This window comes from Brachycentrus maculatus, unplaced genomic scaffold, assembly GCF_059751285.1.
Source record: "Brachycentrus maculatus isolate JH-2025_06_01 unplaced genomic scaffold, ASM5975128v1 h1tg000849l, whole genome shotgun sequence".
NCBI lineage: Eukaryota > Metazoa > Arthropoda > Insecta > Trichoptera > Brachycentridae > Brachycentrus > Brachycentrus maculatus.
The window spans coordinates 325,656-353,619 of record NW_028281576.1 but is presented as its reverse complement, the minus strand read 5'-3'; the positions used below and the strand labels follow the sequence as shown (position 1 = coordinate 353,619).

Genomic DNA, 27,964 nt, shown 5'->3' with positions numbered 1-27,964 from the left:
TTCTTTTTTTAATAATTTGAGTTGGTCCATATCATTATTCACAAATCTAGGTTTCTTTGCTTAGGAGTAATTAAAATTAACATCTCAACATACATGAATAAGACTAAGTCTGGGTATTTTCAGGTCTTACAATCTGTTTAAGTGATCACTTTATACGCGAGTAACATTAACCTTCTACAGGACGTCGGTCCTGGTTGTCGAACCACACTACTAAAATTTTTGGATTTCTACATTTATCATTAATCTCATGACGCTGCACACATGAGTGACCCAGTATATATCCAGATTTTACACACTGAGAGACCCCTGAAAACATTTTTTTTGCTGATTATATTTTAACTATTTATTGATCTAACGGTCTTTTATAGGTTGGTTTTATGAAGAAAAAAAAAGTAAATGTCTTAAAATAAAATAAAAAATAAAAAAATAACTTGCTCAACTCAACCATAGGGGGTGCCGAAAACTAACGTGTAAAAGAAGATGTCATTTAAACATTAATATAACATCCGAAACTGGAAAAGTTTGGTTGTAAATTATAGATAAAATGGTGAATGATACACGTGCATAATATTATCAACTAAACCAGCCTTTAACAGATCGTAAGCTCTGTAAATACTAAAACTTCCATATTCTTCTTTTGCATCTATGTTGAGATATCAATATTTTAACTATTAAGATACTTTTAAGGTTCCGTTTTCAGGTACTCTGAACCCAATATCGTTCAAATCTTCTTTCGATTTTGAAGATCCTGAATGCATAGATTTGGATCCAGATCTAGACGAATGGGAACTAGATCTTCTGTGTCTAACCGGTTTGGTATCTCCACTGCACTTGGCCACAAAACGCCATTCCTCTATCAACTCCTGACGGAATGGTACCTGAAAATTATGCAAAATATTTTAAAATTTTAAACAAACTTTTGTTATTCATGTATTTTTTGAACTTATTAATTATTTTATTATTTTTTTAACTAAACACTTGAATATAGGTACCACTTTAATGAGTTTTATTTAAATATATTTTTTGTTCGTTAGTTTTAATTTGTACCAGAAGATGAAAACATCTGTTAGTTTTCGAAACTAGTCGTATATATAAATAAAACTCAATAACGTGGTAGGTATATTCAAGTGTTTAATTAAAAAAAATAATCAACATGTCATTTCACAGAGTTAATGCCGAATCGATAAATAATATAATCATTATTTATTGCATTTTTCAATTCCGCAAACATTTGACCAAAGAAATTATGATTTTTTTCAAAAAATATTTTTTTTATGAAAGTACCTAAATTGTAGTTGAAATTCGTTCTGTCAGAGTTTGAGGCAAAAAGTTATGATAGATGTTCAAGTGGTGGTATAAGGAAATAATGCAAGGATGAGATTTATAGCATTATAGATAAAATTAAGAAAGATGTGTTGAGATGGTTTGGTGGTGTAAATCGAACGAGTGATGAAAGTAAAGATAATTTTTGAGGCGAATGTGGTTAGTAGTAGAAGCAGAAAAAGACCAAGAAAAAGCATGATCAAGTACTTGAATGTGGTCAAACCCAGAATGCAGTTGAAATACGTGCTCAAATACGAATGTGCGGCAAAATGTTGCACATATCGCTCACTCCTTTCAAGAATGTCATAAATAAAAAATCGAAAATTTTCAGTTGTTTATGTTTTCGGAATGCCCAAAAAAGGTACTATATCCCAGCAAAAGTAGCATATTTTTAACTTAATATTTACCCGCTACAGGGCAGAAAGTGTTGTTTTTGCATTTTGAAGAAAATGTATTGTTTAATTATTTTTTTGAAATAAACTAAATATTTTTCAAATGGAGAATAAACCTTCAGGTTTTACCTCATAGGATCTGTTGCACAGTAAAAAGTTTAATAAGTGGCTTGATATTTATTTTTTAAAATTGCATTATATTTTCAAACATTAAAAACGCTCTCCTGAAAAATCATGTTTTTTGATTTATGACGTTGTTGAATGGAGTGAGCACTATGTATGATAGGTGTTCGAATGGTGGATATATCCAATGCTTTTAATGCTTATAAGCATTATCGATAAAATAAAGAAGGTTTAGCTGAGATGGGTTGGGCTGGTTGGGACTCGAATGAGTGAAGAAAGGATAGTTAAAAAAATATATATGAGACGAATTTGGTTGGTAACAAAAGCAGAAGAAGATCGATAAAACTTGGCAAGATCAAGTATATCAAATACTCGAAAGTGGTCAGGTCAGGAGTCGGAATATATGTATGAGAAGATTGTGTGCAAAGACAGAGTGGTGTGACGTTTTATTCTCTCTGCCTACCCCTGCGGAAAAGCGGCGTGATGGTTAATAATAATAAAACCATTATCCGCACCCTAATGGTGCATAGGGCACTGCGTCATATAAACGCAGTATTATCTTGATCGTTTACGCATGAAGAAAAGGTGATCAGCCCTCCGCTTCAGGTACCAGTCCAGGGTAATATTGAATAAATATAACAGTGAAAAAATCACTTATATTTATTTTACCCCCCTTGGGAATCAAGCCCGGGACCTACAGAACGGTAGCAGATAGTGCTGACCATTACCAGGCGGACAACCCAATATCCAATATACAATACATTTTAAATCAAAGTGCCTCACTAACAAGGTTGTTCCAAATTACGGTACGTAATGGCAAGTAGAAAATATGTTAAGAAATTTAATTTGAAAATGATGAATAACACAGGGGTTGGTAACAAGTTTTGTTAATAAATTATTTGTTATATGAAATTTCATTTGAAAATAAAAAGAAGAAAATAATTCAGGAAAAGGTATCAGGAGATCAGACGTATAGAAGTTAAAACAAAGGAGATTGTAAATAAAGTACCTACGAATCAATGAAAGCGTAAGATATTTCAGATGTTTTCGGAAAGTAGGTAAAAAGCTTTTGACTTTTACCGAGAGATGTAGATACTTAAAGAGTCTAGCATTTTATATCGCAAGTATAAAAATAAAAGGAAATAAAAGCAAGTTTAATGATGAAATGAGAAAATAGTAAAAATATATGAAACTGAAAATAATATATTGACAGCTGTCCCAACCGCATTCTTGGATCTAAAACAGAAGTTTCTAGGCTTCTTGATAGATCTCTTTAGCAAAGCATTTTTATGAACTAAGTTTGCAAATATTATGAGAAAATGTTAACTAAAATTGTTTTCCGATCTAACTGTAAATTTACATTTCATAGCTTTAAATGTCTCTATCACTGCCGGTCTAAATAAATACAAGATTTTTAAACAGCCACCAAGTTTTTGGAAGTGCCTCAGTGTAGACAGTGAAAGGGATAAGTAGTTAGTTTGTTCACTTAGTTAGCTAGATCTGATTTTAACGAGGCCAGTTAATGAAACAATATTAAAATACATAATTTAATATACTACCTTGTGCTTATAGGAGTTCTTGACAATTCCGAAGATCATTTCTCCGCACGCTGTTATACTAGCCACAATACATCCACCCACTAAAAGGACGAAAACACCACCAACGTTCGGCAGACCCAAGTCTGCAGGTTTATCATCTCCTCCTTCGTCCTGCATTCCCGTCATTCCAATTGTAGAAAACCAAATTTCCATATCATCCGTATATGTTCGTGTATCATCGAAATTGGCCAGAGTTTTCGAATCGTCATTTTGCGTCGAAAATATCGTATTTTTTTGGAAAAATTTGGAGGGTCCGGTTTTCATTTTGATCGATGGTGTAGGCCAGCATATTTTTTGATGTAATTAATTTCGGTGTTCGTAAAATCCATGGAAGTTCAACACAGGGTGGATCGTGCATCAAAAGTTTCATGCAAAAAATTGAACAAAAAAAGCATACAGTAATGATTGTTCAATTTAATAAATATATCGGACATTTCAAAGAGATGGCAAAATTATATAAATGAATGTTATATATAATTCATTTTAGGTAGACGGCAAAACTACATCACATTCAAATATAAGAGTTACAAAATTTACCATTCAAACAAAGCCATTATGGCAATTTATTTATTCTTTTAAACACAGAATTTAAACCCTACGTTATAATAGGATCTTCCAAGTATGATTATTATAACATGTGGATAGATATTACTATAAGTGACTGCCGAATCAATAAATGAACTTTATGAAATAAAAATAATATTCAATAAATGAGCAGAATGGTGATTGTTATGCAGTGTATAAGGTGATCAATTAAGCCAGGTAATTACATAAGTCTGTAAAAATACCCAAAGTTTCTTTTTCCCTTTGCAAATAAAGATGTTTCAAGTCACCCCATATAAAAATTAATATAATAAATATCATAAGTTATAATATTTGCCATTCCTGATAAAATTGGTAGGGATATAAATCGAATATACAAAATACAGTTCTAAAAATGTCTAACTAGTGAAAACGGGGGGTTCGCATAGCAACTACGAAAAAAAACTAATAAAGATTTTATCGCAAAACAATGATTTATAGGGTTGCGTGATGACGATATGTTAACCTTTTCTGATCTCGAAAAAAGCCAAATGTCACACATCCATTGGATGACAGTAACTATGATGGCAAGAATTGATCCTATAATGATGACAACAAAAACACCTCCGACATTGGCTATGGTCAAAGCCAAGGCTCCAGAGTCAGGTTCAACTCCCTGAGGGAATTACACACATGTGGTATCAGGGGATCAGAAATAAATATCGATTGATAGGGAGTATATTTGGTTCATAATTTTGTTGAACGGGGTCAAACACAAGGGGTGAAAATAATAAAATTTTAAAACATACGAACGTGGTGTTGAGATTGGGTTTACCGATTTGTTGTACCATTCCGATGTAATGTTTTTTCAAAGGATAGAAAAAATATACATTAGTTGTATTGAAATCGATTGTACAAGGCGCACAGAAACAAATGCAGACGCAACTGTAAGTGAATGGTAATCAAAAAGAAAAAAGATTTTGATTGGACACTTCTGCATTTGATTCTAACCTCATTAAATTATAAAATTATTTTTAATTGTTCAAAAAAAATGATGAAATCTTTTTTCCAAAAAAATTTTTTTTTAAGTAATTCAAAATTAATACTTATAAATGATTTTTTTGGTTAAATTAGTATTTCGATAAAAACACGAATTATGATTCTACTTATTTTATTTTTTGAGACGGCTTTATTTTCATTGTATTTACAATATTACGAAGTTGCATTTTGTTACAGTTATTTTGACAATGCGAAATAGCTGTTACAAAAATTGATTAATTCAACTAAAAATTGAAAATAATGATAATGATTGTTGATTAGGATTCTTATTTACTGTCAAAAATTACTGTTTGATTTTTTCTCTTCATCTAAGCTGTTTTTAACAAAAAGTCCTTTTGAGATTTTTCTAGTGAAATCAGCTTTAAAAATTTATTTACCAACCATAATTTTCTTAGAAATTAATTCTCAGATTTTACAATAATATTTTTATTTATTATACTGACCGAACAAGCACCTCCTCCTCTTTTTTCCTTCCACCATTTTATTTTCATGGCTTGTAATTTTCCTTGTTCTTGCAATTTTAAAACAGCGGTACTTAACGTGTTTCTGTATGGAGAATCTAAAACAAAGATTGATAAAACATAAATAAACAAAAAAATAACAAAGTAGAATTTAAGAATTAAAAATAATAAAATGAGAAACTAAGAGAAAAGATTGAGAAAACCTTGATACATGAAAATTATAAGTGCTGAATAAGCGGTTATGCTTTATTTTCTTTCATTTGAAACATATATATTATTTTCATGAAATACATCTCAATGAAAAAAAACATATGATTTAATAGATATAAACGAGCAGAACATTATAATTAAAATATTTTTTTAGACATGTAAAACGGTTTGTAGTTTAAAAAAACAACAAAAAACAAACATAAAAAAATAATTTAAAAGATCAAAAATTTAAATAAATATGGTTAATTATACTATTATTAAGAAATGAAAACATTTTAAGTAATAAGATTTAACTATTTCCTCAAATTTTTATACTTTAATACTGTTGATTTTGTTTTATTTTCTTATCATTATTTTTTTAAAATAAAATATAACTCAATGAAAAGTTTACTCTCCTGGAATAGTCAAGCTAGAATTATCTAAGAGCCCCGTGTGAAAAATCAGACTAAGCTTGGTACCAGGGTAACATGAAGCTGTCGAGAGCTTTGCTGCACCTTAAAATCCCTAGTTACGTTTCGTAGAAAGACGTCGAGTATTCCTTCTCTTTCACACACGAAAAAATCCTTAAGAAAGACTATGACGGGTGCAAAAGGGATGTTGAAAATATTTTCACTATCAGTCTGGTGTTTTCCCGGAAAATAAACAGACGGTTTTCTAATGCAGTATGTTTGCGGAAAACCGTACTGAGAACTCCAGCAGTAGGCCAGTGGAGAAACGTCAGAGGAGAAAATCATCTCACTCTACCAGGAGCACAGGACTTTGTAGGGATTAGACGCATTCCTCAGACTGTTTCCACACAATTCTGGCGCGAATATTTATAATGCGCATGAGCAGAGGCTTGAATTACGGTATCACTGTATTTGTAGGGGGCTGATTCTTCATCTCTTTCAAACCCGTTTGTATGGCAGAGACAGAAGATCGGTGGGATTGTCAAATCTAACCCTCGGGGTTTTCTTTTAATGTCTCTTTCTAGCTTTTATAGTATAAACTTTTGATATTTTATTACAAATATTTAATAAATTAACAATAATATTTCAATAATTACTAATTCATTACAAAATTTATTTTGAAATAATATTTTATTTAAATTTCAAATTATTATTTTGTATGTTTTCCTTGATTTCCTAATAATACGCAGTTAGGTTTCTAGACGTCCATCGGATCGTAGGCGTAGAAGGGCGTAGTCGCAGGCAAACGAAATAGGCTACGGCGCTACCAGGGTAACATAGAATCGACGGGGTGTGATATGTTTACAATTTACTTGCATAGAGATTTCCCGCTCAAAAGGGGAGGAGAAAACGGCGGATGTAGCGCTTAACGGAAGTCACTTTACTTCCATCACAAAGGGAAGGTTTCTACCAGGAGAGCACGAAACACGAAAGGTGGCAGAGAATTAAAAAACACAAATTATAATGAATTTTTAAGTAAAAAAAAATCATTTTTAAATAAAGGATAAAAAGGAATTATTTTTGGGTATTTTTTTATATTTTTTGAGCGAATTTTCTTCGCAATTTTGTTGGAAGAGCGGGTCAGATGGATATCTTATCTCGCTCTTGTTAAACCTGTCTACGAATATCCCTGAATACCAGAAATGTTCGGCATAGACAGCAGACGTCTACTAGCAGAGAAAGCTCCTTCTTTTAGCAGTGGAGAAAGCGGCGTAGGGAGTCTTCTTACTCTACATTGTACCCGGGTAGCAGAAATGCGAGGAGGTATAGCGCCCTAATAATCGCACTTGTTCAGCAGAAGAAACGAAACGTCTCGAGTGAAAGAGAGAGGTATTCCACACTTGGCGATTGCGCATTGACGCGTAACGAACTCACCCTCCATAAATGAGAGGGTTGGTTTAAAATGGCGGCTGGTCATGCGCACTTTCATCCCCTTTTGTTTTGATCGAATACCAGGAGCAGTGAAATGCTGTGGGTGAACATTGTATACTTTGACAAGATATCTTATGGTATTATAATCTTAAAATTGAATACAAAATTTCAACTAACTTTTTATGTGCAGTCACAGTAATTTTGACTATTTCAACGCATATTATTTAACTGAGTTATTTTTAATACATTCTTTTTTAAATAGTCAAAAAGTAATACGAAAATTTTGTGAGGTTTTTTTGTGTTTAGAACTTTATATGATAATAAACGCTGTTCTAATATATAGCAATATATTGATATCAACATATGTAGAAATGCATTGAATTTCCTCTCGTACACTTATAGATATAATTTATTTATATATTACTTCATACACAGTTTCGATTTTTACGACTTGTTACGAAATATGTCGCTTTTGCTGGGATATAGTACATTTTCTGGGCATTCTGAAAAACAACTAAAAATTCACGATTTTTGATATATGACGTTGTTGAAAGGAGTGAGCGAAGACTGATCACCTTGTCCCTTATTTTAATGATGTTTCATCTTGAAACAAGTATTAATCTTGCCTTTTTTATGAAAGACGATGGGCATCTCAGGGCTTACAACCTGGCATTAGTTTGGGTCCGAGTTATAAATAATGAAGGTAAAACTTCATCGATGAATTTAAGTGTACTATGCATCATTAATAATCTAGAAACCAAAAAAATAATCTAAAATCCGGATATGTTTACCTAATGTTTATTGATCAAATTTTCACCCAAAAATTCTATAAAGTACCCTAAGCACCGTACAAATACAGGCCTTAGAAAAATAAAAAAAAAGGATTTCTGAGGGGCACATACTTTTTCTCATAGCAATACCATATCCTTTGTCATCTAAGAGTCCACCGACCTGCGTGATGTCACACTCTCTTTCAATAATATATTCAATAGACGTGGACTCCATTAGATACGCGTAATTTTCATTTTTTACTCTGAAAAAATAAACGATAATAGTAAGAATACCAAATAATTGTGTTATAAAATATTTAATAATTGACTTCAGAATGCAAGTGGCGTACGTTTCATCTACACATAAAAGCAGTGTCTACCCTATTTTGTGGAAAAAAATATGAAAAAAATTACATATTCATTAATTTTTATGCAAACCTTGAAGTTCAATGGGCATCCACTAAGATTAAAATTACATTGCGTTGCAATGATTAAAGAAAACACTTCGTTTTTTACCACTTTGTTTTATTATAGATTACATGTTTCAGAAGTTAAACATCCATCATTCAGGTCTATATAATAACTTTACAGACCTGAATGATGGAAGTTTAACTTCTGAAACATGTAGTCTATAATAAAACTCAAGTGGTAAAAAACGAAGTGTTTTCTTTAATCATTGCAACATGTCTTACCACAAAGTTAATGCCGAAACAATAAATAAAATACATTTCGTTGCATAAATTATAATCAAAAATTCCAAAACATATTACTTAAAAATGATTTAAGAAATAATATCTAACAAAAATGATATATGATGATAGTAATTCATAATTCAACTTGAAAATAAAAATAAGAAAAAAAAACTTTTTTCATTCAATGAAAAAACACGCTTAAGACAATTATTGAAATATTCACACATTAATAAATGTATTCGTCTGAAGCTCGCTTTTGACAAATCTTAAAAATTTATAGTTTTTTTTTTGTAGTTACGTAGTACTACTAGGGTAGGTTCTAATACTTGTATTTAAAATTGATTTAAATATAATACACATAATTAAATTTAATATCCGATGTAGCGTTGAAAAATATGTTGAGATGGTTTGAGTATATGATAAGTATTTTACCTGTTTACTCCTTCGTCATTTGATCCTGTTAGAGCTTCAGGGTGATCCGTCATATACTGCGACATCTTTTGATATGTAGGATAGTCAGAATCCTAAAAATTATTAAATAAAAATAATTAGTTTAATTATTTTTCAAATTTATACTGGTAATGCTTAATCTCAGCCTTGCATTCATTCCTAATATCGCCATTTTCAATAATAATCAGACATTATTTAATTTATTTAAATAATAATCTTTATTTCAATCACTATGTTAAAGGTAAAATAGTCAGACCTTGAAGAAACTCAGGGTGGAACCACTTCTCTTGGCGCCGTAGACGATGCCATGGGAATTGTCAGGCAGGTCATCAGCACTGTCAATAAGTGGAGTAATCGACTCGATCGTAAGAAAAGCAGCTAAGTTAGCGGTGTATGATGATACTATAATTAAAGTGAAGAACCACCACACACCAGCTATCATCCGAGTTGAAATTGCTCTTTAAAAATACAAAAAAAAACAAAAAATAGTCATGAATATGCAGTTTTATATATAAAAGGTCTTTCAAAGCTTAAAAGTAGTCCTTTTTTACTAATGCATTTATTATTTATTAAATTTTACTTGGTGAATACACCACAACTTAAAAACAAATCTATTATGATACGCGTTTTGATGCATTCATCATCGATGTTTGGTTGCAATTAAACTTTTTATGTCAAGATAAATTTATTTTTTTCATGTACCGATATGGTCAGCAAAGCAAATGTGCTCCAAAGAGAAAGAGTAGGGAGATAGTTACTAACTGATATGACACTTTCCGGACCTTGAGTCCAGAAAGTGTCATATTTAGGACATGTGCTAAAAGGAAAAAAGTACGGGCTATTGCATCTAATCATAAAAGGTAAAACAGAGGGTCAACGAGGTTTGGGGACAAGACAGATACCCTGGCTCTGGAATATGCGAGATTGAATGGGGATCAGGGCCATCAAAGCAGTGTTTAGAGCTGCCCAAGACAAAAAAAATTACTCTCAAGTGACAGTCGAAGTCAGGGAAATCTGAAATGATACGTACAGAAGAAATAAAAATATATGTTTTGTAAATGAAAATTTAATTACATTGGTGCCAATTCTGAGCCCTGTTGCAACACACTTCCAACAGTGAACCACAGAGAATTTGGCATGCTGAATTGGTTCTCAAGATGATCTGGCTCCTCGATACAAGGGTAAGGATTCTGCCACTCCTTGGGTGCTATCCTGGCCATCACAAATAGGAGAACTGACACTCCAAGGTACGCGGTCCCCAAAAACAACCAGACCTGAAATCATTTCATTTTTATCAAATTTCTGCGCCGTGCGGGTACCGCAGGGGTTCATAAAAGTTCCAATACTCACTTCATTCGAAAAAGGTGACATGAATGAAAAAAGACTTGGGGGTTGCTTGGTAGGTTTTTTGTAAAGGATACTTATCCCCAAGTTCATAAACGGCATTGTAAAATCCACGGCACTTTCTCTGTCAGACGTTATAGTCAAATCGGTAATGGCAAGATCAGCTCTCTAAAATAATTTGAAAAAAAACATATCATTACATTTGAACATCTAATGAGATGCAGAAAAATAAAAAATTGTGGGGATTTACAGGGTTTACGACCCGTCATAGGCTAGTTCGAGTGGTTACTTTACCTTTTTTTTAGCTCATGATGGTCAAATGAAATTCATTTAGGAAATGATATGGATACGATTTATCACTTTAGGGATGGTTTTCTTTTATATTTTGTAATCTCAGATAATATGAGAAAAAACGTCATTAAGTTAACTAGAGTAAAAATTAAAACATACGTATTTTAAAGTCGGAAATGTTGGTACAGTCAAACCTTAATATAAGAGATCGAGACAAAACAGGAAGCTCTTTAAAAAGGAGCTGGTTAACGATCTCGTCATTCTACCTCTCTATAAAATAAATCATGAATAAAAGAAAGACCTCTTAATGTAAATTAAAAATGTCCCGGGCCCTCGAACTCTCTTAAATCCAGGTTTTACTGTAATTGCAAATTAATGGTATGTAGCTTTTTTCAGCAGTTTAAAAACAAGTGTTTTTTACTGTTATCACTAATGGTACTGGAACACTGATGATGAGAAAGACGTGCAAATAGAAAATATTTATTTATTTATCGAAAATTACAAAATTATAAGGGCGAGAAGAACAAAGCGACACCAATAAACAAAGAGCGAGCGCGACGTATATAAGTTTGAATTTTTATCTTATCTGAGCACACAAATATTTGCCTTTCACCCTTTTTATACAATTTTAAAGGAGTGAAATGTAGTGGAAACAATATTAAAAACAAATAAAGTCGATGAACTGCGTGTTTTTGTTCTTCTCGCATACATTAGTGAATACAATTTGAATACACAAATTCTTGTAAAACATCCACAAATTCTTATAAAACATACAAACATTCTTATAAAAATACACAAATTCTTATAAAACATACACAAATTCTTATAAAACATACAAAAATTCTTATAAAACATACACAATTTTGGAAGAAACACTTACCCAGTCCAATAATTCCCGAACCATTCCATTCCATTGATTTGTAGACTTATCAAGTGATCCGTAGACACCATCAGCTTGGATCACAAAGGTGTAATTGAAACCCAGCATCTTGGCTATCTCCTGGATAACTTCTATGCCGAAACCTTCAAATCTCTCATTTCCTTCTAATTTTATGCTGGAATCCTTCAGCATTCCATACGGTGGACTCTGGAGAAAAAAATATTAGAGGAAATCCTTTGGTTTTGAAATCACGTAAAGTCATTAAAAATTTGTTCAAAGATTGATACTTACCAAAGCTGTCAGGACGATAAAAGATCTATTGAGAAGTGATCCATCTTCAGCAGGTATCTGGTAGACCTGATTGGCTCTTGTCAAGTTTAAACTTTCAGTTGAATTCCATGTTCCAATCTAAAAAAAAAATATTTTGACTAAATTTATAAAGGTTTTTCCATATTTATTTTATTTGATCAGTTAGTAGTTTTGATGTTACCGACATCATCGGACTGGTAATGTTGAAAATGACAAACTGGTCACAATATAATAAATAAGGAAAAATTTGATCAGTTATTATCATATTATATAAAATGCAGTTTCACCAAGAAACATTAGTACCAACTTTAAAAATCTAACATAATTTGTCTGTACGAAATTTTTCAGAGTTCGCTTACGATTAAATACATAATAATCACAAATGCAACAAAAATAACGTAAAAATCCAAAAAAATATTTATACGAAGTATCATAAAATGCAACAATTTTAAACATTCGGAATTCATTAAAATATAAAAGTAATATTAAACCCATAATTAACAATATGACAATGACTAAAACGTCCTCCCCTTTTTACATGTCCCAACTGATAACAATAATAAAAGCTCCTACCCTTTCTTCATCCTTAAAAGTCCCAAGGACACAACACTAAAATTTAGACTTTAATTTAGATTTAAAATCTCATATCGTATTCGAAAATTATTCGGATTGCATCGAAACATGTAACAATAGCTTTTAAGAAAGAGTGGTTTTGACCAAGTAGAATTTAAATTCAAAATAATTTGATGGATTTCCAAAAATTAAGTAAAATGTATTTTTAATGATTGTTAGAACAATGAATATTACACAGTATGTAAACTGATCTTTTATCTAGCATATACGTAGTAGCAGTGTAGGCAAATGGCGTATTAAAAAATCTCCCATTAATTCTTATATACTAAAATTATATTTTATGACGAGAATTTAAGTTACTCAGTTTATTTTGGTGATTAAACTTTTAAGTAAACATATTAGTTCTGTTTTATGGGTATTCTGCGATGAAATCTGGCCATCACTTATAGATTCAAATAATAAACAAGTTTAATTGATGGAAGCAAATTACTCAGAAGTGTTTACCTTTAGCAAGCCAAGACCGGTCAGTTCTACTATATCCAATACGAAGTCAGTTCTGAATCCAGAATGATCAAACTTTATTCCTCTAGTAAGTCCTTTAACGTGGTTCTGTAAATAAATAGGTAAACAACAATTACAATCACATGTTTCTACCTGTTTTATTGTTTAAGTATTGTATTTATTTAACTTATTAAGTGGTATTACACAAAGTGAGCAATAAGTGAAAAGGAGAGTGTTATATGTTAAACTATTTAACTATCACGCCGCTTCCCCTTAGGGTCAGACAGAAAGAATAGAACGCCACACCAATCTATCTTTGCATTCAATTTTCGCCTTTCACTTTCATGCATCTCCTCATACATTCCCGCTAATTATTCCGACTCCTGAACCTGACCACTTTCAAGTATTTGAAATACTTGATCATACTTTATCAAGTCTTTTTCGATTTTCTTCGGTTTATATTTCCAATTACATTACATGTTTCTTCACTCATACGATTCACATGCTCAAATCATCTTAACATTTTGGAATCAACAGCCACGTTGACATTACACATCCCTGTTTAACACCTTTAGAGATGGCAAACTAAGTTGAAAATGAACTAATACCCTAATGCATGCAGTGCTATTCTCGTATAAGGCTGCAATGCCTTGGATAAGTTAACTGCTTAAATGCTGAAATGCGAATGCTTAGATGGTCATCTGGAGAGTCCCTTATAAACAAAATAAAGAGTTCGCGCGTTCGTGGAAGCTTGGGCATACTGACATCTATTGGGAGGTAGAAGAAAGGTGTTTAAGATAGTATGGGCACATAAGGACGTAGAGCACCTGAACATATTGTTTACCAGGCAATCGCCATGGATATTCTTTGAAACACATATAGAGGAAGACCAAAAATTCATGGATACTACAAAAAGATAACATAACTCAAAGGTAGAACATGACCCTAGGTGACGTTATATGTGATATAGAAGCTCCTTTAACATGAAAACGAGGAAATCTGACTCCAATAGTCTATAAAGACAATAAGTTGGGATGGAGTCAGGAAAAAGAAAACTTTTAGCTTAATATTTAGATATAACCTTCTTTAGTTTCGTTTTAATGGCATTTAAGGGCACTATGTCATATAAACGCAGTGTTATCTTGATCGTTTACACATAAAGGAAAGGTAATCAGCCCTCCAATTCAGGTAATAGTCCATGGTAATATTGAATAAATATTACAGTGAAAAAATCACTTTTATTTATTTTACCCCCCTTGGGAATTGCACCCAGGACCTCCAGAACAGTAGCCGAGCGTGCTGTCCATTACACTACGGAGGTGGACAAAACACTGTTGAATAGTTTTAATAAAAAATAACTCATTATTAATGAAAAAAAAATGTCTTACTGTTTTCATATAGTTGATCATCGTGAACCCATGTTCCCAACTGTCACTCTGTTCGCAGTCAAATGTCTTCTGGTTGAATTTCGTGGTGTTGATTTCCTTCAATCCTGATACAAATACCAGGACAGCATCAATCATCAGAGCCACCTCCGTGCGGAGTTTTTCAGCTTCCAATGGTTCGATGGCTTTACTTTCTTCTTTGGCCTTGGTGTTTATCAGTTCCACAGCGTCTATAACATCTTGATCCTCTGGGTCGATCAACCGTATTCCTGGTATAAAGATGGTAAAACGAAATAATCAAGTTTTTTAATGTCAATATAGTTGTAGAAGTCAATTTTAATTGGAAAAATTAAAATCTGGTCATAGGCTGGTTAAAATGATAACTGTTATTCGCATGTTAAAAAAAATGGTTACAAAAGAAACAATACATTGAATCATATCATAATAATGAAAATCATAATATGATACAAAGTTGATTATTTTTTAAGCATTTTACTTTTAAGTTTTTTACTTTGCAATATTAGAACCAACCAACTAACTAACCATGATCCCGCTTCCTCATAGGGGGGTACAGAGAGAATAGAATGTTACACAACTCTGTTTATAAAAACTTTCTTCGCCTTTTCCACATTCATGCATCTTCTCATATTTCCCGTCGATTAATTCGACTTCTGACCTGACCACTTTCCCTCTTGACCTGACTGATCATGCCAAGTTTTTCTCGGTCTTCTTCTGATCTTTTTCCCATAATACTATAATCACCTCATAAATTTGTTTTAGCGTTCTTTCTCCACTTATTAGTTTCACATATCTAAACTATTCAAAACACCCTTCTAAATTTTATCGATAATGCTTATCTCAGCTTTGCGTTCCTTCCTTATTTCACCATTCGAACATCTATCACACATCGTTTTTCCGCACATCGTCTGAGAGATTACATTTCGGCTGCATTCAGTCTGGAAGTAGTCCTGCTTTTGCCAACACCATGCTTCACTTCCATACATTAGATTGATATTTTTTTAAACATTTATTTGTCAACTATATACATACATATAAGGACATATACTGTATACATTCATTAAAAAATTATACACATAATATAATTTACATTTTTTTGCAGAGACCCACTAAGCCACCTTTGTGTCTTGTTGGTGGAGCTCTTTTTATGTACATTTTTTTCTTTATTGTTTTTATCTAGTAAAACCTAAACTATACGCAAAAAATTAGAGATAATAAAATAAAAACAATTTTACAATTTTTAAATAATTAACTCTTGATGATTTACCAATTCCTTTATTTTGCCTTGGTTCTATATTTTATTTTGACCTCTTACCTCCTAACAAATTAAAAATATTTGGAACGACAAATTAAAGTGTTCTATACCCATATTTATTGTTAATTCTTGGGACTATCAAACCTTCTTTGTGGGTAAATCGTGTATCGGGGTTGGTGTACTAGAAGAACTACAACATACCTGTTATATTTGCACCACCATACTGGAAAGGTTCCATATCGATGGTGTGCATATCTGGAGTGGTGATAATGTAACTGTGTTGATCAGACATGATTCCAACCTGTTGCGCTTGTATAAGAATATCTGAGAGTTTGTCGACGGAACAGTCCAGGATAAAGTTGGTCTCTCCCGATTTTTTAATTTTATCCAAAATCGGCCTAGAAAAAATACATAAAAAAATTTAATTGATGATTATTTTGTTTGGGAGTTTAACAGATCGGTAACAGTGAGTTAAACTCATATACAAGTACGTATTTCTATTAAAACTTTATGTTACTTTATTTATTGATTCGGCATTAACTTTATGGAATGACATGTTAATTTTTTTTAATTAAACACTTGAATATACCACTTTAATGACTTTTATTTATATATATATATATATATATATATATATATATATATATATATATATATATATATATATATATATATATATTTATATATATGAGTAGTTTCGAAAACATACAGATGTTTTCATCTTCTGGTACAAATTAAAACTAACGAACAAAAGTTCATTATTACACTCTGTTACAAATAAAAGTCAAGTTTTGAATAATTAAGAAAATTTAGAAATACATATAGAATTAAATTCAGGTAAAACGTTAATTAAAAATATACTGTTTCAATATACGTCAGCATTATTATCAATGTTTCCTTTTACAAAAAATCTTGTTCCTTAACCCCCCCTCCCCTTCTTTTCCTATATTCATTAACCTTTACATACCCCTTAATATTTTTTTTGTTCGTTCGTTTTAATTTGTACCAGAAAATTACAGCATCTGTACGTTTTCTAAACTAGTCGTATGTATAAATAAAACTCATTAAAATGGTATTTTTAAGTGTTTAATTAAAAAAAAAAACTTTATGTTGGTTTCTACATTAGAAAAAACAGCCGGAAGAGTGACAGGAGGGAGGGAAAGGGGAAAGAGGAATGAATAAACACAAATAATACAAATAAAAAAGACTATTATATGATTAATTAAGTATAAGCAATAAACATTGAAAGCAAGTCCTTCTCTTAGCACAAGAGATTTAGAAGTTAGTCTCTTTTTTGGAGAGGCACAGCGTAACTAGTGTAAGATAAGTTAAACAAATGTAGAAATATATTTTGTGTATTAAAAGCATTGACTTTGTAGTATGGTAATAACACTCTCCTTATCATTCATCGTTCTCCTTTTATTAAAATGTTATTAAACAAGGTAAACTATGAATGATAAAGAGAGTGTTAAATTTAGAAAAAACACTCATATAATAGGTGTGACTTCTATTATATGAGTGTTATATGAGTACACACACACACACACACACACACACACATACACATGTGTGTGGGTATATTTACCTGAAATTGTTTGTTCCATAGTAAAGTTGTTTGAATGTCACAACATGTCCCTTATGATCATACATCTTGAATAATTCACTTAGCCTTGGAAAACTATCGCTGTTTTCATATAAAATGGTGAATTTCTTCCAGTCCCATGCTTTCACCAGATCCACAAAAACCTAAAAAAGTAATTAAATAAAATGTCATTCAAAAATTATTATCAAACAGCAAAAGTGTATTGTCGTAGATAAAATAAAACTCAAGTCAACATCGACTGTCTTTTGAGGTGAGAATATATTTAAAACATACATACCTATGTGGAAGTCCTAACCAAAACGTTACATTTCCATTTTAAAGGATTTTTAGTAATCAGAAATTCTATATTGTAAAATTGTTACGTTTTGGTTCGATTTAATGATTTCACATTGGTTTAACACAGAATTGATTATGTTTTGTCGCAGCTTTAATAAAGATTTCAGTAGAATACAGTAAACAAAACAGATTTGCATTTAAATGATTTTTTTGTGCAATGTCGGAAATATTTTTTGTCGGAAAACTTTTTACACATATATTTTTATCAAATAAATTAAAAATTCAGTAAATAATATTTTTTCAAAAACTCCTCATCTATGTACCTTTGAAAGTGCTGGCGGATGAGGGTAAAGATTGATCAGACAGCTACCCCTTCCTTGATTAGGGTCCATGTAGGTTTCCACGTGAGGAACTTCCTTAGTATCACATATGGATTGCACGTGCTTGGATGTTGTTCCGGATGTGGGACCGAATATTCCAATTGCACCATCCTGAAAAAGTCCTTTGTATCCGTTAACTAATTGATCTTTTTAAGTAAACATTTGTCGATTTTAGTGATTGGCTATTTAAAACAAGTGACGCCATTGTGCTACATCCGAGTATATATGAACTAGTGTTGATAATAAGGAAAATCCCAATACTCTTTCTATTTTTTAAAAATAATTATTTCATTGCATTTACTGATTTGGCAGTCGCTTTGAGGTAATAAAAAGTTGTTTATTTCATAATTTATATTATTACAATTAATAAAAAAATGCAATAATGTGCCCTCTCTGTGTTTTCCTGTGCCGAGGGCACATTTTACAAATGTTAATAATAAAATTATAATGTCAGAAAATTGTTTTTGCAATAAAAAACAACGTGGCTGCATACTGCGATATATATCTGCTCACTTCCATTTACCACTTATAAATAGTATTTTTTACTGAGTTTATATTTTTAATGACTTTATAGATAATAGAAGCAGAATGTGCATTTTTTGTATTATAATAAAAGTTGTTTTGACCAAAAGAGGAATGTGTTAAATTGTGGGATGGGTTTCTATGTAATGGATCTTGTATTCCTGAGTTCATTATCATAAAGTGTATTTATTAAACGAGAGTCAGCCGGACATTCACGTATAATATGTAAGTCGATATTCATATCGTGTGTGTCCCAAATTTCACATAATTTATCTTGGACTTGAGTTTCGATCTTTCCCTTTTCCCCTCCCTCCCGTCCCTCTTCCAGGTATAAATATTAAAATTAAATTTAATTTTTTTTTTACTGGAATATTTCAAATACCTATTTTATGTTACTCATTAAAGTTAATGTATTTTTGTAACTGTAAAATTTCCTAATAAAATTAAAGTGCAAATGGGAGTACTTACCTGGATTTCAGTATGAACTTATGTATTTGTTACCTTAAGCATGTTACAAACTGCCTGTGATACGGCAAAGCTGTCATGGAGGGGTACTTTCTCAGTTTTTGCATTGAGAATATGTCTCGGTAGTAGTTCTCTTTCTTCGTTGATTGCTTCTACTACATATTTAAACGCAAGTTCTTGAGTTTCATCCTCAGAGTCGAAAAGGCCACCTTTAGATAGGAATAAAAAATGTTCATTCCATAGTTGGCATATTTATATATAATATCAAATATCAAATAAAACAGAAGTTGATGATCATCAAACTCATTCATGAAGTCTAATTGGCCTACATTATCGAAGATGCAGAATTGTTGGGAAGAGAACTGCATAAAATACCGATGATTTTCAGCGGTGATTTTAACAACGACTTCAACTCAGACAAAGCTCAATCATTAATAAGATTTATGGATAAAAAACTAAAGTTAATATTGAACACTGACAAAGTTCAGTCAACAGCTATATTAGTCACAACCATCGACGTATCACAATTATTTTATTACTTAATAGAAAATTTTAAGTATTTTTTTTGTATCATGAACCATTTATTTCTTTCTATGAATTTGAAATTATGGAATTGATAAATAAAATAAATAATTATTTGAATCGATTTCCATATAATCATTTTATTATCCTGAAATAATAAAAATAGGTAATCGTCAAGAGATACAAAGAGAGCAATGCATATTAAATCCATCTTTTCTAGAACCTTAGAAATGTTTTATTTCTAACGCATATTTCTTTAAAGTTACCGCAATGCAACCTTATGAGAATCTTAAATATGACGTTCGAAAATCAAAGAAATATAAATTAAATTGATATTTTGAAACAAAATTATAAATAAATTTTACTAATCTCGTGTTGGGAGGGACGTTGATAATTTAAGGGAAAATTACCAAAAAAAAATAAACAAACCGAAAAATCAAAATTCTTCATGAATTTTCCATTAAAATATCAAAAGAATTACTTACCTATTTTAATGTGTCTAGCAGCAGATGCATTCTTCATTAAAATCAATAAAACTATAACAAAGATGGATTCACAAATGAAAAATAATTTTCCCTTCATTTTGATGCCACACATCGGTGTAAAGCTTGACAACCTCAAACTAGAAATTGTTTTGTCACTTCATATTTCAAAATAACTTTTTCAATTATTAAAATAACACTTGGATATTTGAATTTCAGCACTAACTTTGTAAAATATAAAGTTTCAATATAAAAATGTCAAAACACCCACTTTAAAATACAAAATTGCACAAATCCATGTGAAAATATTTAGTAGCAATATTAATTGTTTCAAAGTTTCAAAAATTGGCACAGGTCGAGTTTACAATGAATTTGTTTCATGTTTGCAAAACAGCATGTGGATGTTACGGCCGGTTGTTTAAAATAATATCAAAGTGTTTGCGACTTCTCGGAAGCTCCGTTTGTTTGCAAAGTCGCTCGTTAACTGAATGGCCTTATTTACAAACTTACCGAGCTTTCGTAAGCAGTGGTAGGGTCTTCCGGCTAGTACCGGAGCTAAATGATAATTATAGCTGATGGCACGCAGTAGAAAACTCCGGATATTTTTATATTACACCAAGGGACATTCATTCAACAAAGAAGAAAATCTTGATTTTCTTAGTATTAAGAAAAACCTATACGCAATATAACGTATATGAATGCATGCTTAAAACATGCTTCATACCTTATGTTTTTTTATATGCCTATTTTCAAAGCTTTTTATTAGTTTTTTGTTTTCCAGTCTTTATCCCATATCCCAAAATGAGTAGTGGAAATAACTCTTCTAGAATATTTTATTTGTGACTTATGTTTGAAATATGTTTAAATGAATATATAATTATCTGACTGAATTTCCGAAATTTTTAGTAAACAAAATTGTATAATTTCAATTTTTTCTTGGTAAACTCTATTATTTCTTGAAATCTATCGTGACACAGAAACGCGGATTTCAATGCATTCTGCAATATGGAATGCATCAAAGTATTTAAAGTCACAAAATATTTTAAGAAGAAGTGTTATATTTAAGGTAAAATTAAAATTAAAGAAAGGAAGGATATATTGCCACAAAGTGACCATGAATTTATATATTTTAGGTATACATTTCACGCTCAGCTACCGGTCAGCACGCTCGGCTACCGTTTTGGAGGTCCCGGGTTCGATTCCCAAGGGGGGTAAAAATAAATATAAGTGATTTTTTCACTATAATATTTATTCAATATTACCATGGACTGGTACCTGAAGCGGAGGGCTGATCACCTTTCCTTCATAAGTTAAACGATCATGATAACACTGCGTTTATATGACACAGTGCCCTATGCACCATTGGGGTGCGGATAAGGGTTTTATTATTATTATTATTATACATTTTGTTCTCATATTTGAACACGATTTGGGTATGTTCTTAGATTCGAGTAGTGTAATGGGTGAGGTGTTTGTTGACCGTACTGAAGATGCCAAGTTCCATACTCATACCCAGAGGGTCAAAATAAATAAAGGTGATCTATTTATTTATTTAATATAAGCCTGGACTGATGTCTGTACAGAACTGAACCTTGCCTTCATGTATTGTTAACGAAAAATCCGCAAAGCCTTTACATTCTCTCAAAAAGCTTGTTTGTAGGTAGGATAGTATAGATGGAGAAGGTAAATGTGAAAAAAAAACAATACATCTAAAATATCCAGTCCAATAAAAATAAATCTCTCATTAATTTATTTTGCAATTGGAGGGAATCGAGCCAGCAACGCCAGTTTAACAGTCGAGCGTCTAGCCGCCTATCATGTAAATGATAGGCAGCTAGAAGCTATCATCAAGATAACAATATGGCAATAAGACAAAAATAAAAATAAAAAGATAAAAATAAACATGAAAGAGAATTAATATTAAAAAATTATGTTTACTTTTTATTTTAATGTATTTTTCGCCTTAAAATAATTTTAAAGCGGAAAATCTTATTAGTTTTCTTCTGGGTTGAGGGAAATTAGACCGAATATTAGAACCAAAGAATTTGCCACAGTGTGATATGAACGTGAATGATCAAAAAATGTTATGTTTGCAAGACCACATTCGATTAATAATAAAGTAAACCCGACTAGTTTCGAGAACTGCAAATGTTCTCAAAAGTTGATATTTTTAACTTTTAGTACATTTGTTGTTCTCAAAACTAGTGGTGTTTATATCAATAAACTGACGATGGTAGTAAGATAGATACGCATTCATGTAAGATATTTTACTTACAACTTTTTGAGGGTGTTCAAATACTTGTCCACAAAATCTGGATTATCTCCAATTACAGGAGTTATTTTCATATTATTTTTTGACATCTCATGAAAGGTGAAAAAGAATATGGAAGTCTGGGCATTTACGGGGCTGACGACCGTCATAGGCTGGTTTAAGTGATCGCTTTACACACGTGTAACATTTACCAATTCTACCCATTATTGACAACCACACCACTTAAATTCTAGGAAGTTCTACATATATATGAACCAATTATGAAACATTATTCTTGAATCACTAGAACTTCACTAGAAAAATCTTTTGGTGAGACGAAAAGAAGCGTTTTATAGAGCAGAAACTCTTTTATTAGTAGGTAAGGTCCAATTCTGGATTAAAATCACACACATAAATAGTCATCACAAACGTTGTAAGCCCCGTAAATGCCCAGACTTCCATATTCTTCTTCATCTTTGATGCGATATTTTGCGTTCATCCTATACTTGGCATGAGACGAATTTGTCTAATTTTAGACTTACCGCGACACGCCACTGACACATGGGTGCGTCCGCTAATATTATCACATATCGTTATTTATATACAAATACAATATATTAAATAACGCACGAAATTAAACAAGCTTAAATAAATAAAATAAAAAGTACATAAAATGATTTTTATAAATTTGCTATCATGCCGTTTCCCCGCAGGGGTAGATTGAGTGAATAAAACGCCTGTATTTGCAAACATTATTAGCCTCTTTCACATTCATAATATCCTCGTATATACTTGCTGGTTATTCCAACTCCTGACCTAATAACTTTTGAGTATTTGAAGTTCATGAAATTTCTTCGGTCTTCCTCTACTCCTATACTCACACATTTCTTAAAAAAAATACTAAAAGGAATGAGATTTATTGCGATGAATTTAACGTGGTATCATGTTATAAAAATAATGTTAAACATAAATAAATAAAACAAGTGTATTTATATATATGTTTACATATATTTACACATATATATATATATATATATATATATATATATATATATATATATATATATATATATATATATATATATATATACATATATATATATATATATATATATATATATATATATATATATATATATATATATATATATATTTATATATATATATATATATATATATATATATATATATATATATATATATATATATATATATATATATATATATATATATATATATATTTATATATATATATATTTATATATTTATATATATATATATATATATATATATATATATATATATATATATATATATATATATATATATATATATATATATATATATATATATATAAATATATATATATATATATGTACATATATATATATATATATATATATATATATATATATATATATATATATATATATATATATATATATATATATATATTTATATATATATATATATATATATATATATATATATTTATATATATATATATATATATATATATATATTTATATATATATATATATATATATATATATATATATATATATATATATATATATATATATATATATATATATATATATATATATATATATATATTTATATATATATATATATTTATATATTTATATATATATATATATATATATATATATATATATATAAATATATATATATATATATATATATATGTACAAATATATATATATATATATATATATATATATATATATATATATATATATATATTTATATATATTTTTATAAATGTATACATATAAAGTATTCCCAACTCTTTGCCAAATTATTTTTCTTTGAGTCACCTTTCACAGTAAAAGTGATTGTACCCAAAACACACCATTCCAGAAATTCATTCAAACGATTTGTAACATAACGCACAAATGTTATAATATTCAACACATGTCTTGTATAAAACTGTGCAATGACTTATTAGATATCCAAAAAATTATAAACATCCCGAAAATCGAAAGAAAAAAAAACACAAAAAAAAACAAACGAAAAAAAAGTACGTCTGGGTGTTTTTTTAAATAATTTCAAAGCATAAATTAGCATGGTAAATACTTACCTCCAGTGTGGAGTGAAGTGTCCGAATTAGAAGGAGAAGGTTCACGAGGCTGATAAAAAAGGACACGAAAGGATATCGATCACTCCTTTCAACAACGTCATATATCAAATTCAGTCAATTTTCAGTTGTGCGTGTTTTCGGAATGCCCAGAAAATGTACTATGTCCCAGCAAAAGCAGCATATTTTTAACTTAATATTTTCCCGCCGCAGGGTAGAAAGTATTGTTTTTACATTTTGAAAAAAAAAATACTCAATATTTTTTATAAATATACTTAATATTTTTCAAATGGAGAAAAAACATTTAGGTTTTAACCTAAAAAGATGTTTTGCACAGAAAAAATGAGTGGCTTGATATTTATTTTTAATACATTTCATTTTATTTTAAAACTTTAAAAATGATCTCCAGAAAAATCTAGTTTTTGATATATGACATTGAAAGGAGTGAGCGATATTGATATATCGACAAAAGGAATCGATAGTTAAATGCATTTTTTTACATTAGTTTGGTGTACCTATCACCTTGTTTACCAATGTGCATATTTCTCCACTCAGGAGTCATTTTTAAATGTTGACATCGCAATATACACTGAAGATCTGGATCTGTATAAGAGTCTGGGTATTTTACAGGGGTAATGACAGATCCTGTCATTGTTAGGATATTGCGCGTATGTAAAGTGACCACTTAACCAGACTATGACAATCCCTGTAAATACCCAGACATCTATTTTATTCTTCATCTATGTGGAGATATAAATCAAGTAAATTTGTATTTTTATACATGTTGATGAAAAGTTATTTATGTTTTTTTATTAATAAGTTCGTCCGCCTCCGTAGTGTAATGGTCAGCACGCTCTGCTACCGTTCTGTAGGTCCCGGGTTCGATTCCCAAGGGGGGTAAAATATATATAAGTGATTTTTTCACTGTTATATTTATTTAATATTACCCTGGACTAATACCTGAAGCGGAGGGCTGATCACCTTTCCTTTATGCGTAAACGATCAAGATAACACTGCGTTTATATGACGCAGTGCCCTATGCACCATTGGGGTGCGGATAAGGGTTTTATTATTATTTATTATTAATAAGACAATAAAAACATTTAGCTGCAAACGTCAATAAAATTGAAAAATTCTAATCTTCTAAAAAAGTAGAGTGTAGTCTCATTGTAACGGTCAACCCCTAATATAAATCAGCTCCCATTATCGGATACTTGATTAAAAAAACGCATTTTTTTACGAAACATTTATATTTATTTGAAGTGTTCGCATAATAGGAATAAACACAAATAATCATCGACATAAAAATCAACAATGAAATATTGTTATCATTATTATTCATATTAAATCATTCGCTGATAAAATTATTGTTAAAAAAAAATCTACAATTTTAAAAACAAAATATAATTCTTCTCCAAGTATGAACAAAGAAATATGTCGTTAAATTTTATTTGGCATACCAACACATACACATAGTATTTTATATGATACAGATGAAATAGAAAAAAACTTTTATTATATTCTTTTGTTATACATTATTCCATTACCCTATGAAGGTTCTTATACTATTATTATGTTTTTAATATTAAATTTTATGTACATTTACAAAAAAAATATCTTCTACCTGCTTTTGTGTCGATAGGATATTTTGTCATGCTTAATCAGTTTTTTTCTGGAAAATTATTTTAAGTAAAATACAATGAAATTGTTTAAAAAACAGAATCATTATTTCTTTGTTACATTAATCCGAATAATTTCATTGAATTTTTTATACAAATGTGATCATTAGAAAAATTACAATAAAAATCGCTGTAGGGAAAATAATGTGGAGAATATTTATTTTACGATTTTAATTATTTTAAAAATATCAGATCACACAATTATTAGGATGATCTTTATTTTTATACAAAAAATGCTATTCTATATTTGTTTAAACTTCAAATCCTATAACTAGATTAAACGAAAAAAAATTAAGAACATTTACTGTACTATTTCATAACTTTATACACGTTTTTAAAACTATTCTCGTTATCAAATATTTTGTATTTGTATTTCTTTGTATTGAGCTTCACAATCTTAACGTCAGCGATTCAAAAATTCAACTGATCGACACACCTAAACAAAATATTATAGTATAATAATATATATATATATATATATATATATATATATATATATTTTTGATGAATATGAGAGATTATATTTATTGATGTAATCTCAAGTCACTTCGCGTTAATATGTTTCAATTTTTATTAATTTAAGTTTTGCTCGGTAAATACCACTATTTCTTATAATCTTTTGTCATTCCTGTTTTGATGCATTACCGTACGGTGTTTGAAAACGATGCGGAATTCATCGAAACACGTGTCACAAAAGGTTTTAAGACAAAGATTTATTTACTAAGTATAACTTAAATTACAAATGAAATGTATTTCAGTAAAGTTTGTGACTGAAAAATACAATGTTTTTGCTTTTTCATTGAAGAATTGAAATAACCAAAACCTTCGTTTTATTTTATTATATTGTTGTTTTTGTTTTATTATCCATTATCATGTTATGGTTTATTATTTAATTGGGTGACATACATCAACATTAAATAATTTTAAACACATTTTTTTACATTGAATGTAAGAAAAACATACAACAGATTGAGACAAAAAAATTACAAAGATGTCTTCATGTTTTCGGCTTAAAATTACTAATTATTAAATTAAAAGAATGAAAAAGTATTAGCCGTGTGATGTTAAGGTGTGATATCAACTAGAATGACACACATTTTTTTATTGAATATAAGAGATATATATTAAAGTAAAAAAAATCGCTGAAAAAATAAAAAGAATTATTTTGTGTAATAAAATATTCAAAATATTTTTTTTACCAAAGCCATGTTAAGACGTGTCATTCAATTAATGACACACTTTAACATAAAATTAGTTTAACAAAAAATGTTTTATTTATAGTAAATATAAGAAAGATGATTGCATCAATGATTACACCTAAACATTTTTTTTTGTATATTTTGTCTTAAAATATAAAAAGCTATTGAAAAAAATATTAATCATAGTTTATCCGATCCATTTTAACATCTATCAAAGTACGAATAACCAATAAGCATGCATTATTGTATTTAACCTCAAAACCTCTTTTCACCACAATATCTTTACAATTATCTTCTCATTTTATGTCTTTTGCTCCTAAATCACCGTTTTAATTATTTCAATAGTAATGTTTTAAAAAATCTAAATGAGTGTTGAAAAAAAATGTGATTCACTTCTATATTATCTATATTTACACTAAAAGTACTCCGTTGGTCACGATTCGAGACTTCTAGAAATTATTAGGTCACTGAATTATTAATCATACATTAGTAATTATTTTTATAAATG

General features: G+C 30.0%; 1 protein-coding gene across 2 annotated transcripts; it reads right to left on the bottom strand.

The window, feature by feature from the left end:
* Nucleotides 1–315: 315 nt before the first annotated feature.
* On the bottom strand, nucleotides 316–20,726 carry LOC148300029 (glutamate receptor ionotropic, kainate 2-like). 2 transcript variants are annotated; one of them, XM_088275367.1, is made up of 17 exons: nucleotides 20,230–20,726; nucleotides 19,259–19,431; nucleotides 18,179–18,346; nucleotides 17,562–17,722; nucleotides 16,178–16,374; nucleotides 14,707–14,972; nucleotides 13,322–13,426; nucleotides 12,227–12,343; nucleotides 11,936–12,142; nucleotides 10,771–10,932; nucleotides 10,495–10,694; nucleotides 9,677–9,878; nucleotides 9,403–9,494; nucleotides 8,411–8,541; nucleotides 5,461–5,576; nucleotides 3,398–3,547; nucleotides 316–878 (listed from the first exon to the last, which is right to left on the bottom strand). In XM_088275367.1, exons 1-17 carry the CDS (start codon nucleotides 20,339–20,341, stop codon nucleotides 672–674), a joined length of 2,766 nt encoding a protein of 921 aa, XP_088131493.1. In that variant the 5' UTR covers nucleotides 20,342–20,726; the 3' UTR covers nucleotides 316–671. The 2 variants fall into 2 exon arrangements, with proteins under 2 accessions (XP_088131493.1, XP_088131494.1); XM_088275368.1 differs by lacking the exon at nucleotides 3,398–3,547 and adding an exon at nucleotides 4,485–4,634 and having other exon boundaries at nucleotides 645–878.
* Between the last annotated feature and the right edge of the window lie 7,238 nt (nucleotides 20,727–27,964).